A 15,958-nucleotide genomic window follows, 5' to 3' on the forward strand; every position below is an offset into this window, starting at 1 on the left:
TATGGATTGAATGAACTGGAATTAAGGGAGAGTTCTGGGCAGGAGATACAATACAAAAGATACCAGTATGCAGAAAGTAAAAAGCTAGGGCATGGAAGGAAATCATTAAACAAAAGAGGACATTAAAGGACTAAGCATGGCAACACCCTGAAGAGGATATTTTTAGATTTTCTGAGGAGATGCAGGCAGTGAAAACTTGTGCTGTGGAAGCCACATAAAAAGAAGTTATTTCTAGATGGAAAAGTGAATAAGTATAATTTTTGCTGGCAGGTTAAGAAAATGGAAGACTAAATTACCATTAGATTTATCAACATGGAAGTAATTAGAGACCATCACAGACGCAGTGCCAAGGGAGTGGTAGGTTTGAATGTCTGATGTAGCAGGGTCAAGTGAGAATGGAAACAGAGTAAATGGCAGGCAGAAAGCAGGATGATCAAACTGAGATCTGCCAGATGCAGTTATAGATAATGACAGGCTAGGGTATAGCTGGGAAACTGATACCTGAAGTTGAATACAGATTAAGATCACTTGAGTTGAGAATGTCTAAGTATTAAGAGTGTGTGTAGATTTTTCCATATATGAGTCTGACTGTATTAGGCAGTTAATGAAAAGCTTACAGAGGTAGAAAAATATTAATTCATATAATTAAAACAAAATTTCTATTAAGAATATTTAATAATAAGGTTAAACAATTTTTTAATAAATTTTATATAAACACAAAGCATTTTCTAGTAATTTTATAACAAAAATTATTTTTTCAGTATATCCTTAAAGAAAAAATTTTTAAAAACCCAAATTTTATATTTCTTATTGGAACGTGTTCTACACTCAAATATGTCAATTTAATTCACTTCTTGCACATCCTATCTTAAGGGAAAAAAAAAACCAAATATGTCAATTTAAGGAGAAAAATACTCAAAGCCAAGATATTTTGGCTCTGATGAGGTAAATTATTTAGATCCTGCCTATGGCAAACTATATCATAAGTCAGTGTAGGTAGCATTAGCTGAAAATGAGAATTTTATAATTTGGCAAAAACAGAAAACAGGTGCTTCTATTTCTTAATTCTATTTTTATAACATATCTATGTTTTATGTACCTTATGTATTTGGATCATTTTTAATCACGATGAGATCATAAGGGAAAAATGTACATCCCATACTTATTATCTCAATTTTTTATTATTTCAACACTCACTTCCTTCAGAAAAACAAAATCAGCCCAATTAACTTTTGCACAGATTGTATAAGGCAGCAACCAAGAGATGAGACTGTGTGGAGTTTAAATATGGACTCTCACGTAGAACCAGGGTGAACCTAAGTAAATATTTAAACTTCCTAAGCCTCAACTTCATCCCCTAACCAATGAGGATACAGTATTGTTGAGGTTTAAATAAGGAACTTCCTAAGAAGTGCCAAAAACATAGGAAGTATTCCACAATGACTAAATACTATGATAATTATAATCATGAAGTCTCTAAAATTCCCAGTTTAATTTTAATTTTTGCAAAACCTTTTGCTTAGAAAGCAAACTTGCTCTAATATAGTCAGACCTTTAAAAACTAAGACCTACAGTAAGAAATTGTGACCCAAAATACACATATGTGTTGCTATTTTCTATTTTGATATTTTTCATTCCATTTTTTTTTACTCCCAAAATATGTAATGGCCATCCAAAGTCTTGACAAACATTGCTCTAATTTAGTAAGAAATTTCAGCTGTATAAAAATTCAGTTAATTCACAATTTTAAGGCATATATTTAATGTATGTAGCTTTTTAAAATATTAGTAAATTTAACTATGCTGATTAAAATCTATGCGAATTATAAACTTTTTGAAGCAGATTCTTTATAAATTAACTATCTCCTTGACAAATTCTTACTTAGTACTTAATATGAGAACACCATAGGGCTTGTACTGAATTCAGAAATTAAACCAGCTGATCGTCATATAATGAGTTAAAAATATTATTCAGTGAACTAATATTCTAAATTAAGATTTTTGATTGTCTCATATTTATACATAATTTTTCTATAGAAATTAGCTAAGGAGAAAGGGAATAACTTTTAAAATAACTAGAAAACATTACTGTATGAAGTGCTTTAAGAAGTAGCTTCTCATTTATATTCTATATAGCTGGACATTTCAGACATTAGTTTTTTTATTTAACTTTAACAGATTACCCTTGTTGGATAGATGATTCTTATTGTGCATACTTTAATATCATGATTAGTGAAGTTTTATACATATTGAAAACTTTCAGTTTTTAGTATGAAGCAATGTTTTATTTTCCTGAATATGTTCCACAAACCTAGAAATTCAAAAATTAAGTAATTATATATATTAGTATAATAAAATGACATTTATACATGGAATTCTTAGTATTTTAAGCTTTCATTTTAGAAAGATGAATATACTAAAGTGCACTGCAAACTTATAAATGTTTTAGGTAAATAAAGAGGGGGAAAACAGAAATTCATACAGAATATTCCATTTGGCAAAAACATGAGGATCAACCAAGTACTGGGTTGATAAGAATGATAATGTTATTTCATGAAAAATACAGGTTTATAAATATCTTCTGCTGTGAAATGGATAAGTGGTAAAAGTCAAATATATTTGTGAAAGTCAAAAGTAAATATTCTTATTTACTTTTAACCAAAATATACTTAACAATTAGTTTTTTTTAGTATATGTGCTGCCGAAGCGAGCACTTAACAATTAGTTTAAACAAAGAAAGCTATACATAAATTTGCTAATCTTTTTCTTGCTGAGAAGTTCTGCATTAACTGCTATGTCTCTACTGTCTGTTTACATTTTCCAACATCAATGTTATTACCCTAGTCTTATTTTACAATACCTTTATTTGAAAATAAGTAACTTTCATAATTTGAGTTATGATTTATCAAAAAATGCTGTAATTGTTATTAAATCCATGATCATTTATTTAAAAAACATCTCATTCAACATATTTTTGATCTTAAATTAAAATGTGGCTTTTAAATACAACAAAACCCCCACATTTATGGGGCGCCTGGGTGGCTCAGTGGGTTAAGCCGCTGCCTTCGGCTCAGGTCATGATCCCAGGTCCTGGGTTCGAGCCCCGCATTGGGCTCTCTGCTCAGCGGGGAGCCTGCTTCCTCCTCTCTCTGCCTGCCTCTCTGCCTGCTTGTGATTTCTCTCTGTCAAATAAATAAATAAAAAAATCTTTAAAAAAAAAAAAAAAAAAAAAAAAAAAAAAAAAAAACAAAACCCCCACATTTTAATATGAACTTATATGTGCAGATACATAAATATATAGATATATGTAGATATAAATATACAGTGGGAGTTAGGTACAGTTGTATTTGTACCTACTCATTGTTAAAAAAGAAAAAAAATCAATTTGTCATAAAAATGCTAAGCCTACTGCCTTATCTAAGAAGCTACTTAATTTGCATTCAAGTCCAGAGAATAAATAGGAAAAAGAAAATAAAAAGTTTGTCATTTTTCCATGCTAAGAAGGGAAACATATTATTATTATTATTATTGATATCTATATTACCTGAAAAATGTTTATTTAATCAAGTTTTTATTTTTACTTACAGTTCTACTTTATACCCAGGTTACAAACATATGTATTTTTTCAAATGCTCAATTAAAACAATAATTATTGATTTTTTTGGGGCACAATAATAAACTCACCTAATAATGTATAGTAGATCTAGACATGATAAATAACTCAACTCTAGGCTAGATATATGCATCAAGGTTGGAAATCTGTAACGTTTTAAGTATAAACCATTAAAAATTAGTTATCATCCTAGTAGAATATAAGAAATAGAATAACAACTAAATTTCTGATAGCAGTGGTTCAACAAAGAGACAGGATCTTGTATTACCTATTGTGTCAGCTTTGCTAAATCTTCGAGTTACAACATTGTTCATGTTTCCATTTTCACAGAGCTTCAATTCTGTGAGATATACTTCCACTTTGCAGTGCTTTACAAACATACCCTGTTCAACCACCTAAAAACGAAAACAATCAGTGTTAGCTGTAGCTCAATATTTTTCACTGTCTCTAATAGCAATATATTTCTCCAAAGAGGTTTTAGAAACTGCAGATCTCCAAAAAAATAACTATTAAAAACTGTCAATATGAAGTAAGAGATACTAGATAGTTGAAAAAGGCCAGAAATATATTTGGAATATTTAAGAGAACATGAATAATCATATTAAACATTAACAGATAGTTTGGAAAGGCATTCTACCCATCTATGAAGATATTTTGGTATACTATAAATAATGAATACATTCAGTATTTATAATGAGAAAGTTTATTCCCAATGTAAATACAGCTCTGATTAATGATCCAGACCGACTCCTAGCTTTATTACTTGATCTCAAGCAGAAAACCCTTAAAAATGATAAATTTTATAAAATTTCAGTTAGCAACAGCTAACTCTGTATGTTAAATCACTCTGTATGTTAAAATAATCTTTTAAAAGAACTCCAAATTACTGTGGCCAAAATATTCAGCAATGGCCTGTAAGTGATATGTTAGTTTTCCAACGTAAGATGACTTTCTTTGACCTTTAAATACGCTCTTAGTAATTCTATGCAACGAAGGAAAAAAAAAAAAGGTGCTAAACATGCAAGCAACAAAGCAGGAAAAGAGAAAATATGTTTATATTAGGGTCACCTTTTAAGTAAGTATATTTCCTTTTGATCTTCTAAAGGTTAACTGTAGAATTTCAGTCATGAATACTGTTTCTGAAAATAGTAATCAGCTTGATACGTGATACATTAGACAAATATGGCTAAAGGGAGGCTCCAAGTAACTGCTGTAACTCACAAGCTTAGCATCAGTTCAGCAAAGGCCTTACAAATTTGTCTTTCACTTGCAGGGAAATTGTTTTAGCTCAAAAACTTCAAATGCAGTTTAGCCAATATTTAATTTCCAATCCAACACTAATTTTTATAATACTTTGTTATTTATAATATCTTAATCACACTTGTTATATTCACATTTCTAAAACAGGCAACAGCCTGTACCTCTCTAGATTTTAATTACGTTTATAAACTAATATATAAATTATCTCTTAACTAATGAAATTTGTTTTAAATCTCTTATGCTTATTTATTTTTGAGGTTAAGAATGTAGTAAAAGCTACCTTATCATTTAATTTTACAGGATTATATAGCTATATATTATATAGATTATAGCTATATTTAAGTAGAAAAACCAGAAATCAAATATTCTATCAACAAGAAATTTTTGCTCTGGGACTCAATATCTGAGTAAGAATCCTAAAATATATTAATACTAATCATTGGTAAGTTCCTAAAACTGAGGTGCCCACAGGCCTCATTTTTAGGAGGAAAAATAGAATGATCAACAGAGCAGGTAATGGCATAATAAAACAGGATAAAATAACAAAAAAGAAAATCCCTCATTATTATTTACATTGAGAAATATTTTTCTACATAAGCATAGCTTTTAAAAAATGAGGATTAATTTTCATAACACCAACAGATATTTTCCTGGAAAGAATCTAGTGATTTAGCTGTTAGTCATTATAAACAATGAAAACAAAACACCAAGATTATTTCAAAATCCACTTTATTGGGTTTCAGGATTTTTCTCACCATTTTTCTTCTTCTCTCCAACAATATCTTATATTGTTAAAACCCTCATTATCAGTACTCAAAATACTATGCTCATAAGACATTTTTACTACTTCCAAAAGCAGTGTATTAAAAAAGCTGTTCTTTTTATTTGTAAGATTTTATTTATTTATTTGACAGACAGAGATCACAAGTAGGCAGACAGGGAAGCAGAGAGAAAGGGGGAAGCAGGATCCCTGCTGAGCAGAGAGCCCGAAGCAGGGCTTGATCCCAGAACCCTGGGATCATGACCTGAGCCGAAGGCAGAGGCCTTAACCCACTGAGCCACCCAGGCGACCCTAAAAAACTGTTTTTTTAAAGAAAATATGAGTTTGTCCTCCCTATTTTTATTTGAAAGAACCATTCTATATGAATAATTTAAGCTTGAATACAGTAGCTCCATAGTAGAGAAAAATAACTAGCATATTTATGTATTAGTGTTATTATGTTTGTATGTAGATTATTTATTTATATAATATCTTCTTTATATTTGTTTATATAAAGTCTACTACCTTATTAAAAATGCACTAAAAATAATTTAAAATAATGGCTACGAAAACTGTGTAATAGGAAGAAACGAGATTATAAAATTATAACAAGATACAAAGTTATACTTACCTAATTATTATGACCATTAAAATACACATTTGAAATAAGACTGGAACATGAATATTCAGAAATAATAGTTATGTTTCAGAATTAGAGGTGACTGCCAAACTATTTTTTTCTAAGTGAATTATGTTATATTATTATAAACAAAGAGCAAGCATAAGATGAAATTTGGCTTCCTGTCCAAAATGTAAAGCTTATGGCTAAATAAAAATAGTCCCATAAACTAACAGCCACAATGAAGGTAAAATCTCTTTACTAAATTAGTGAGGGAAATATAAGTTTACACTGAATTAAAATAAATATAATTTGTTCATTTTGCTATGAATATTAGAGAGCATTTTGTAGAAAGTCATGAAATATATTGATAAATTTCATGTACTCTGTAAATTGTCATATGAGGGGCATCTGGGTGGCTCACTCATTAAGCATCTGCCTTCGGCTCAGGTAGTGATCCCAGCGCCCTGGGATTGAGCCCTGCATTGGGCTCCCTGCTCGGCAGGAAGCCTGCTTCTCCCTCTCCCCCTGCTTGTGTTCCCTCTCTAGCTGTGTCTCTGTCAAATAAGTAAATAAAATCTTTAAAAATAAAATAAAATAAATGGGCATATGAAAGTTTCATAGAAACTTTCCTTAATTCCAAGTGCTTACTTCTCCCCCTTTGGAAACAAAGTTATTTCTAAAGAAATCTGGTACTCTAGAATGGTTTGATGACATGGCCTAATGGGACACATTTACTATTTTTGAGGAGTTAGCAACATTCGTTTTTGTAGTGCTTACTGAGTACTACGCTTACTAGTGGTAAAAAATATACAAGTAGAGAAGTATAAATAAATTCTACATGTAGTATTTCATCCACAAATATTTCAGGATATATTTCTTCAAAAACAAGGACTCAGAAACCACAATACCACATCACACCTAACAAAATTAAAACTAATCCCTTAATATCAAATATCCAGTCAATATTCAAATTGTCCCCATCTCATTTTTATTGAATCAGGATCCAAATAAAGCCCATGCAGCACAACTGACTGATAAATCTCCAAAATATAATTTAACTGAAAAGTTCACCATCTATCTTTTTATTCTTGCAATTTTTAGTAAGACTACTTCATAGATGGTGAGATATATTCTAAATAAGATACAAATAATATTATTTGTGATGTAGGTAGGCGTTAACTAACCAGGGCCAAGATAAGGGATGGGCCAACTACGACCCACAGGCTACATTTGACTTGTATTATTTTTTTTTTTTAAAGATTATTTATTTATTTATTTGACAGAGAGAGATCACAAGCAGGCAGAGAGGCAGGCAGAGAGAGAGGAGGAAGCAGGCTCTCCGCCAAGCAGAGAGCCCGATGCAGGGCTCGATCCCAGGACCCTGAGATCATGACCTGAGCCGAAGGCAGCGGCTTAACCCGCTGAGCCACCCAGGCGCCCCAGACTTGTATTATTTTTGTAAATAACATTTTACTAGAACAGAGTCAAGCCCATTCATTTATATATCATTTATGGCTGCACCCAAAACAGCAGAGATAAACAGTTGCCACAGAGACTATCCTGGCTCATAAATATTCACTATCTGGCCCTTTACAGAAAAAATTTGATGACCCCCGTCCCCCAGCCCTGGGCATTATTTTATTTTTGATCAGCCTTGCCAGGACTCAAGTTTATTTTACTTATCTAACTTCACTGTTTTTTTGAATCAACTTTGTTCATTTAATATATAAATTTTTTTCTACTTTATTAATGTCTATTTTTATTATTTCTCGATTAGCTTAATTTCCTTTTCTCTCAACTTCTTGAGACAATAGATTTTGACTTTCTTTTCTAATATATGCATTTAAGCTATCGCACTCATTATAAGAGTGGCTTTAGTCATTCTTTCACATTGTACTGTTATTATCACTCAGTTAAAAATGTTTAATTTTACTTTGTATTTCTTCTTTGACCTAAGGATTACTTCGGAAGTATATTATTCCACGTCTAGAGAGCTAGGAGACAATCTTGTTACCTTTTTGTTAATGATTTCTCAATTCCACTGGGGACAGAAAATACACTGAATAACTTCTATCATTAGAAATATAGTGGAATTTGCCTGAGAGCCCAGCAAATGGTCAATTTTGGTAAAAATTCCACTTAAGAAGAATTTGTATTCTGCATTTACTAAGTGTAATGCATGTCAGTTAGGTCATGCTGCTTAATCATGTTGTTCAAATCTGCTTCCAAGCTCAATCATGTGGCAGTCCTCAGATCCTCTCCAGTTGCTGGCAGAGAACTCAGCTCCTCATCATGTGAGTGCCTCTATAGGCTGCCTGCATGGCAATATGGCTTCACTCAAAGCAACTGATCTGAGAGAGAAAGAGAGAGCATGCATGCAAGAGAGTGCAAAAGAGCACTTCCCACCAACATCTTTCAGAGACTAATCCCAGAAGAAACATATTATTACTCCACCACATTTTCCTGGTCACAGAGACTAACTCTGGTACAATGTAGGAGATTACACAACAGTTTGAATACCAGGAGGTGGTGATCACTGCGGAATATTTTGAGTATGGCTACTACAGTTCACTCTCTGGCTCCCAACAAGTCACAGTCCCTCCCTACAACATGTAAAATACATTCACTCCCTGCAAAGCCCCCGCTAATATCATCCCATTATAATATCAACTCCAAGTTCAGAAACTTGTCATTTATATCTGATCCAGGCACAGATAAGGATCCTTGGGTATAGTTTCTTAAGCATTTGAGTACGTTCCTCTTTATCTATAATTCTGTGAACTACAAGATAAGATAAGCCCCAAATATAGCCAAAATAAAATGGTGGGACATACAGAAAATAATTTTTTAGATATTCCTGTTCAAAGGGGTATGGAGGTAAGAGGAACAAGGGAGGCAATGGTCCACAAACATTGTGAAATCCACCTGGGCAAATACTTAAAGTTCCTTGATTAGGGCTTATTCTGCCATTACCTAAAAACAAGTCTTCAACAACACTTGATTCTGGTTCTGGGTCATACGATTTTCATGAAAGTTAGCACATGTTTGCAGTTAGTAAATTCTTAGTCTGACTCCTGCTTTCTGTAGAAGTCTAGGAGACACTTTGATTTTACACTGTCTCTGTAGTCCAAGACGGTAGTGGTTCTTAAAAACATCGTTAAGTCTCCAGTGGATCTCACTGGAGTCTCATTCCATTACACAAAAGGCAGATCCTCAAATGTCCTCTAGATATGTCCTATCTTGGGTTTATGCTGAGAAGACTGAAGGGCAATGCTCTTAAGCTTCTTAGAAGCCCTACTGTTCTTAGAAGCCACATATTGAAAGGAAGTGTAAAGTATACCTGAAATCTTTTAAAGGGCCTTTTGTCTGAACACTATTGTGAGGCACTATCTTTGATTTTTCTGAGGTTTTTTTTTTTTTAAGATTTTATTTATTTATTTGACAGAGAGAAATCACAAGTAACCAGAGAAGCAGGCAGAGAGAGAGGAGGAAGCAGGCTCCCTGCTGAGCAGAAAGCCCGATGTGGGGCTCGAACCCAGGACCTGGGATCATGACTTGAGCCAAAGGCAGCGGCTTAACCCACTGAGCCACCCAGGCGCCCCTGATTTTTCTGAGGTCTTAAAGAATTTTACAGTCATATCCCCGTGGCTTTAACTTTTAGTTAAAGTTGAGAGTGCCTTGAGTTTCATCTTTGCTTGGGAACATATCATAGTTTCAGCATTGTCGTCTGTCATCTGGAGAGGCCAGAAATCCTCAAAACACTAGTAGGTCTTGGCTCCTTTTTTTGCAGCCCTTTCTTTAGCTTCTCTCTCCCTTCTCTCATCTGATTATGTGCAGCACAAGAAAACCAGGCAGTTCTGGCAGATGATTCAGTTCATCAGGTACAGTTTTTCATCTTTCAGTTTACTGCAGTTGACATGTTGCTAAACTTTCTGCTACCTTATAACAAAGACCACTTTCCTCTGGGTTCTGATAAGATTTTCTTCACTTTCCTGTAAGTCCTCCTCAAAGTCTAAAATTCTACTAGCAATTTATTCAAGGCACCTCAGGCTTTCATTAATACTCTTACAGGTTCTTACAACTTCTGCTCCCTGCCTGGTTCTACCACCACAGTTCAAATTTTGTTAAGGCAGCACACTACTTCCAGGAACCAAAATTAGTTATCAGTTTTCTACTGCTGCCTAATAAATCACCCCCAAATCCAGGAACTTAACAGAGTAAACATTATTTCACACAGTTTCTGAGGGTCAAGAATCTGGAGCAGTTTAGCTGCTGTTTTTTGAAAGACTGCTGTCAAGCTGTGGGCTGGGGTTTCAATGATCTGAAAGCTGCATGAAACTAGAGGATTCACTTCCAAGGTCACTCACATGGTTGTTAGCAGGCTCCCATTTCTCACTACTGGTCAAAAGTCTTAGTTCCTTACCATATGAGCCCTGCCACAGGCTGCCTGAATATGCAGCTGAATTCCCCAGATTGAGAGTTGAGAGAGAGCAAGAGGGTGTGCACCCAAGCACGAGCCAAGGTGTCTTTTATAGTCTGATTTTTTCTATTTTAATGAGGTACAACTGACATATATTAGTTTCAGGTGTAAAACATAATGATTCAATATTTATCTATGTTGTGAAAAATGATCACCACAATAAGTTAACGTCCATCATCCTATGACAAAATTTTTTCTTGTGATGAGAACTTTTAAGATCTACTCTTACTCTCAATAACTTTCAAAAATGCAATACAGGGGCGCCTGGGTGGCTCAGTGGGTTAAGCCGCTGCCTTCGGCTCAGGTCATGATCTCAGGGTCCTGGGATCGAGTCCCACATCGGGCTCTCTGCTCAGCGAGAAGCCTGCTTCCCTCTCTCTCTCTCTCTGCCTGCCTCTCCATCTACTTGTGATCTCTCTCTGTCAAATAAATAAATAAAATCTTTAAAAAAAAAAATGCAATACAGTATTATTAACTATAGTCGCCATGCTATATATTTACATCCCCATGATTTACCTATTTTATAACAGGAAGTTTATACCTTTTGACTCCCTCGACCCTAAAAGCTAATCTTCAAAGTGATACACATGCTATAACTTCTGCTGTATGTTGCTGGCCACAGGGGACTACCCAAGGATGAGGATATAAGGAGGAGCTCATTGGAGGTTACCTAGGAGGCTACTATCTTAACTTATATGCAAATATCACATATTTTAAATTTATGCATGTACTCATCCCAATTAAGAAATAACTATCATTTTAAATAGCCTGACTTAACATTTATTTGTAATATTTACTGTTGTCAATCTACATTTTCTCTTGTGTCTCCAAGCTGCCATATGGAATAATTTCCTTCCATTCTAAAGATTGTTTTGTTTTTCCTTTAGCACAGTTCTGCTAGTAACAAACTCTGTCAATTTGTTTATCTGAAAATAACTTTTTCACCACCTGAAGGATACAGCATTCTGAATGCACAGTTATTTTTCTTTCATCATGTTGAAGATGGTTGGTTATTTTTCAGCTTTCATTTCTCTTGAGAATTCGTTTATTATTACTTTGAAGGTAAAAGACTTTTTTTTTTGGCTACTATTAGGAATATATATATTTTCTTGCCTTTGCTTGGTTTTGTTTGTATTTTTTTGTTGTTGTTAGCATGGGTTTCACAGCATTTCTTAATTCTATATAGCATGTCACCTTTCATCAGTTTTAGAAAATTCTCAGCTATTAACTCCAGTGTTACTTCTACTCTATTTTGACTTACCTCTCCTTCTAAGAGCCCACTTATGTGTATGTTAAAATTATGCCTTGTGCTCCAAGTGTATTTGCTTATTTCTGTACATTCCATCCTTCAGTCTCTTTAAGTTTTAATCTGTATACTTTCTACTGATGTTACTTAGTTTACAAATTTTCTCTTTGGTTCTATTTAGTGTTTTAATTAAACACAGTATTTACTTCTTAATTTTTTCAAATTATTTTTAGAATTACAGAATTATATTTGGATCTTAATAGTTTTGGAATAATATTTGTTCTTAACAGTTTTGTCCTTCAACTATCTTATTTTTTTTAAACATAATAAAGCACAGTATTTTGAAGTTTCTGTCTAACTCCACTATCTGGATTCCTTATGGTCTGTTTCTACTGTCTATTGTTTCTCTTAGATTTTGGTTCCACTGTATTTCTTGTTCATGTATGTTTATTTTTGCCTTTTTTGTTGTTGTTTTAACTGAGTGTCTGACATTATAAGTGAAACGTTTTAGAGATGATTCAAGGCACAAAGAGATGGTTAACTACTTTGTTTCTACATCACATCTACTAATCCTAAATCCCTCAATTCAGAGATTAGTTAAAATTCCAAGCTGGGCTTCAGACCCTAAAAAAATAGTAATTCTTTAATTTCATTGTCCTAAGAGTCACATGGGGGCGAAGTAGAGGTGGAAATTCCCAGACTTACTAATTTAATTTTGGAGGAAGACATCTTAAAAACAACTCCAGATAATTTTACACACACTAAAGCTTAAATATTATCTTACAGGTTGAATAATTCCAAACTATCTTATTACAAATATATGGATGACCTCTTAACAGAGAAACTTTTTTTCTCTGTGTGTGAAGTTTTCATGATTTATATTTATTTATCTACTTATTTCAATTTGCTCTTGGACACAGATTTTAAGAAATTCCAACATGGCCTCTTTCAAAAAGTAATGCCAATGAAGTTGTTGGTTGGTCTGTTTACCATACCAAATACTAGTACTGTATAATATGCTACCTTTATTAAGAAAAAAAAAGTACATCATTAAGGTTAAAGTAATACAGGTTAGCATATTTGAAGATATTCCAGGCATAGATTTTCTTTTATCCCAGGAATAAAGTTCTTCTTCTAAACAGTTTTAGAGCTAAACACTCAATCCTTTAATTGAGCAATAGGTTATTTTATATGTATAAGGCTAGCATTTCTAAAAGACAGAAATCCTAATTTTGAAGTGACTATAAGAGAAGGCTGAGTGAAGTTAAGGGTCAAAACTAAAATGAACTAGGGCGACTGTGTGGCTCAGTTGGTTAAGCATCTGCCTTCAGCTCAGGTCATGATCCCAGGGTTCTGGGATCGAGTCCCACATTAGGCTCCCTACTCAGCAGGGAGTCTTGTTCTCCCTCTCCCTCTGCCCTTCCCCCCTGCTCGTGTTCTCTCTCTCAAATAAAAAAATATAATAAAATAAAAACTGAACTAAATCAAAGGTACACTCACATTCTATTTAGAAAACAGAACTGAATTCTATCCCTAAACCATCAATACATACATACAAATCATTAATATAACTAGTCTGTAGCAACAGTTCCAAATAAATCCATGTATGGTTTGGTCTACTAGAGGTCTGCACCCTGTGTTACATAATTTGACTTTTTAATTGTTTGTGTGGAAAAACCAACACAGATAAATAATTATATGCCCAGAGATCCTGGTCCCCAAACCCTTCCTTCTTTCTCTTTCCCTGCCTGATACAATTAACAAATACTTATGTAAGACTGACAGATCTATTTTAAACACTTAGTGTTCTGCTATGATGACAACATCCTCACTTTCATAAATGACTTTTTAGTTCCAAAAAGTAAAGATAATAAAGATAATGGATAATTTTTAATGTTTCTAGACTATTATTGTAAAACTTGCAGTACAGTGGTTAAGAAAAGAGGTTGCCTGAGTTTCTAAATTGATGTGACTTTCTCTACCTCTGTCCTCATTTCCTCATCTACATGAAGATAATAATACCTACCCTATAGAGATTCCTGTGAGGACTAAATTAATAATAATGTATAATCTGCTTCTAACAGTGGCTAGCAAATAGTATATCCTCTATAGGTATTAGCTATTGTTATTATACAATATAAAAGTAACATTTTGATGGTCTTTTTCTCTTAGATATTTGATGAGGATTCATGTCATTAAATTATAACAATAAAATGTGACTGTTCAATAAAAATATTTTTATTCACTAATTCTAAATATGTACCTTTCGTGCTATTGGTTCCTGACCTTCCATCAAAGTGTACCAGCTGACAAGTTTATTCCAGCCCTCAGTTGGCAATAGTATGTAATCTAATTCATCAATAAGATGTTCCTTAAGTGACTGGGCATCACCATCTGCAAAAGAAAAAAGTAAACCCAATAAATAAAAAGAAACAACAGTTCATGAAATACTTTAGTGTAAATATCATAAATTACTTAAACTCAAAGAGACTAATTTAAGTATTTAAATGAGGCCTAAAGAAAGCTCTGAAGAAGTTCACATATAAATCTACATATTCCAAAATAAACTGTTGCTTTAAAAAGATTCAATGTGTACCAGTAGTCAATGAACAGTATTTAAAGACATAATTTTTTATTAAGCTCTTAAAATAACAAGGGATCTGAAAGAAGAGTGTTTCCCAAATATTTAAAGTAGGAGATCCCTCACATGGTAACAGTGGTCATTCTAGTACTAGCTGATGAAAGAAATTCAGGCGCAAACTGATAACTTTTTACAATGACTCCAAAGCACATGGGCTGGGAACCATGATGGAAATCACAAAAGGGCATCCTGTGAAACAAATTATTCCAGAAGGCCCATGATCTAGATTTCTCCCAAAATCTAAAGTGGAAGAAGTTGTTCAGATGTGGTTCTAATTCTATGAACATTTTCAAAATTCTGGTTAAACTAAAAATTTAGTGCAGGGCAGGGCAGAGATCTAGAATGAGTTATACCTAAATGACAATCCTAATCTGAGATTCCGTTATTATCTTTACCTGAATTTCCAAAGTACAGAAAGAGATAGTTAATTGAGTTATATACAACATAAAAATTTTCTCAATTTGAGCCAGTCTTAAATTATTTAACATGAGAAGCAAAATTGTTCTCAGTAGCATCTCAAAAATGAGAGCCCACTGGGGCGCCTGGGTGGCTCAGCGGGTTAAAGCCTCTGCCTTCAGCTCAGGTCATGATCTCAGGGTCCTGGGATCGAGCCCCACATCGAGCCCCACATCGGGCTCTCTGCTCAGCAGGGAGCCTGCTTCCCTTCCTCTCTCTGCCTGCCTCTCTGCCTGCCTGTGATCTCTGTCTGTCAAATAAATAAATAAAATCTTAAAAAAAAAAAAAATGAGAGCCCACTATTTTTTTTTTTTTAAAGATTTTATTCATGGGGCGCCTGGGTGGCTCAGTGGGTTAAAGCCTCTGCCTTCGGCTCGGGTCATGGTCTCAGGGTCCTGGGATCGCGCCCCACATCGGGCTCTCTGCTCAGCAGGGAGCCTGCTTCCTCCTCTCTCTTGGCCTGCCTCTCTGCCTACTTATAATCTCTGTCAAATAAATAAATGAAATCTTAAAAAAAATTTTTTTAAAGATTTTATCATTATTTATAGACAGAGATTCCCACAAGTAGGCACAAAGAGAGAGAGGGGGAAGGAGGCTCCCGCTGAGCAGAGAGCCCGATATGGGGCTCCGATCCCAGGGACCCTGAGATCACGACCGAGCCAAAGGTAGAGGCTTTAACCCACTGAGTCACCCAGGTGCCCCGAGAGCCCACTACTCTTAATTAGACGTAACAATACAAATCAAGAAGCATGGAAAATTCTGAAAGGATTGAGAGAAAGTTATTTATTCCATCTAAGATCAATCAACGGGTCAGAGAATTACACTAAACTTTTTTTTTTTTTTAAGATTTTATTTACTCATTTGAGAAAGAGAGAGAGAGA

General features: G+C 34.0%; 1 protein-coding gene across 5 annotated transcripts in view; it reads right to left on the minus strand.

Moving 5' to 3' along the window:
• The window catches only part of USP15 (ubiquitin specific peptidase 15), a 121,160-nt gene that overhangs the window by 74,317 nt on the left and 30,885 nt on the right, over positions 1–15,958 (minus strand). For 4 of the 5 annotated variants that reach the window (XR_007129321.1, XM_047740452.1, XM_047740451.1 and 1 more), the window contains exons 3-4: positions 14,244–14,374; positions 3,881–4,007 (exon numbers count right to left, since the gene is read on the minus strand). Coding sequence is in view for 4 of the 5 variants with exons in the window: in XM_047740452.1 (XP_047596408.1) it covers positions 3,881–4,007; positions 14,244–14,374 (258 nt within the window). In the remaining variant the exon portion in view is untranslated. Of the gene's footprint in view, positions 1–3,880; positions 4,008–4,680; positions 4,752–14,243; positions 14,375–15,958 lie in introns of those variants that run through there. The other variant, XM_047740453.1, reaches the window with a different exon arrangement.

The sequence above is a fragment of the Lutra lutra genome, chromosome 8 (assembly GCF_902655055.1).
Source record: "Lutra lutra chromosome 8, mLutLut1.2, whole genome shotgun sequence".
NCBI lineage: Eukaryota > Metazoa > Chordata > Mammalia > Carnivora > Mustelidae > Lutra > Lutra lutra.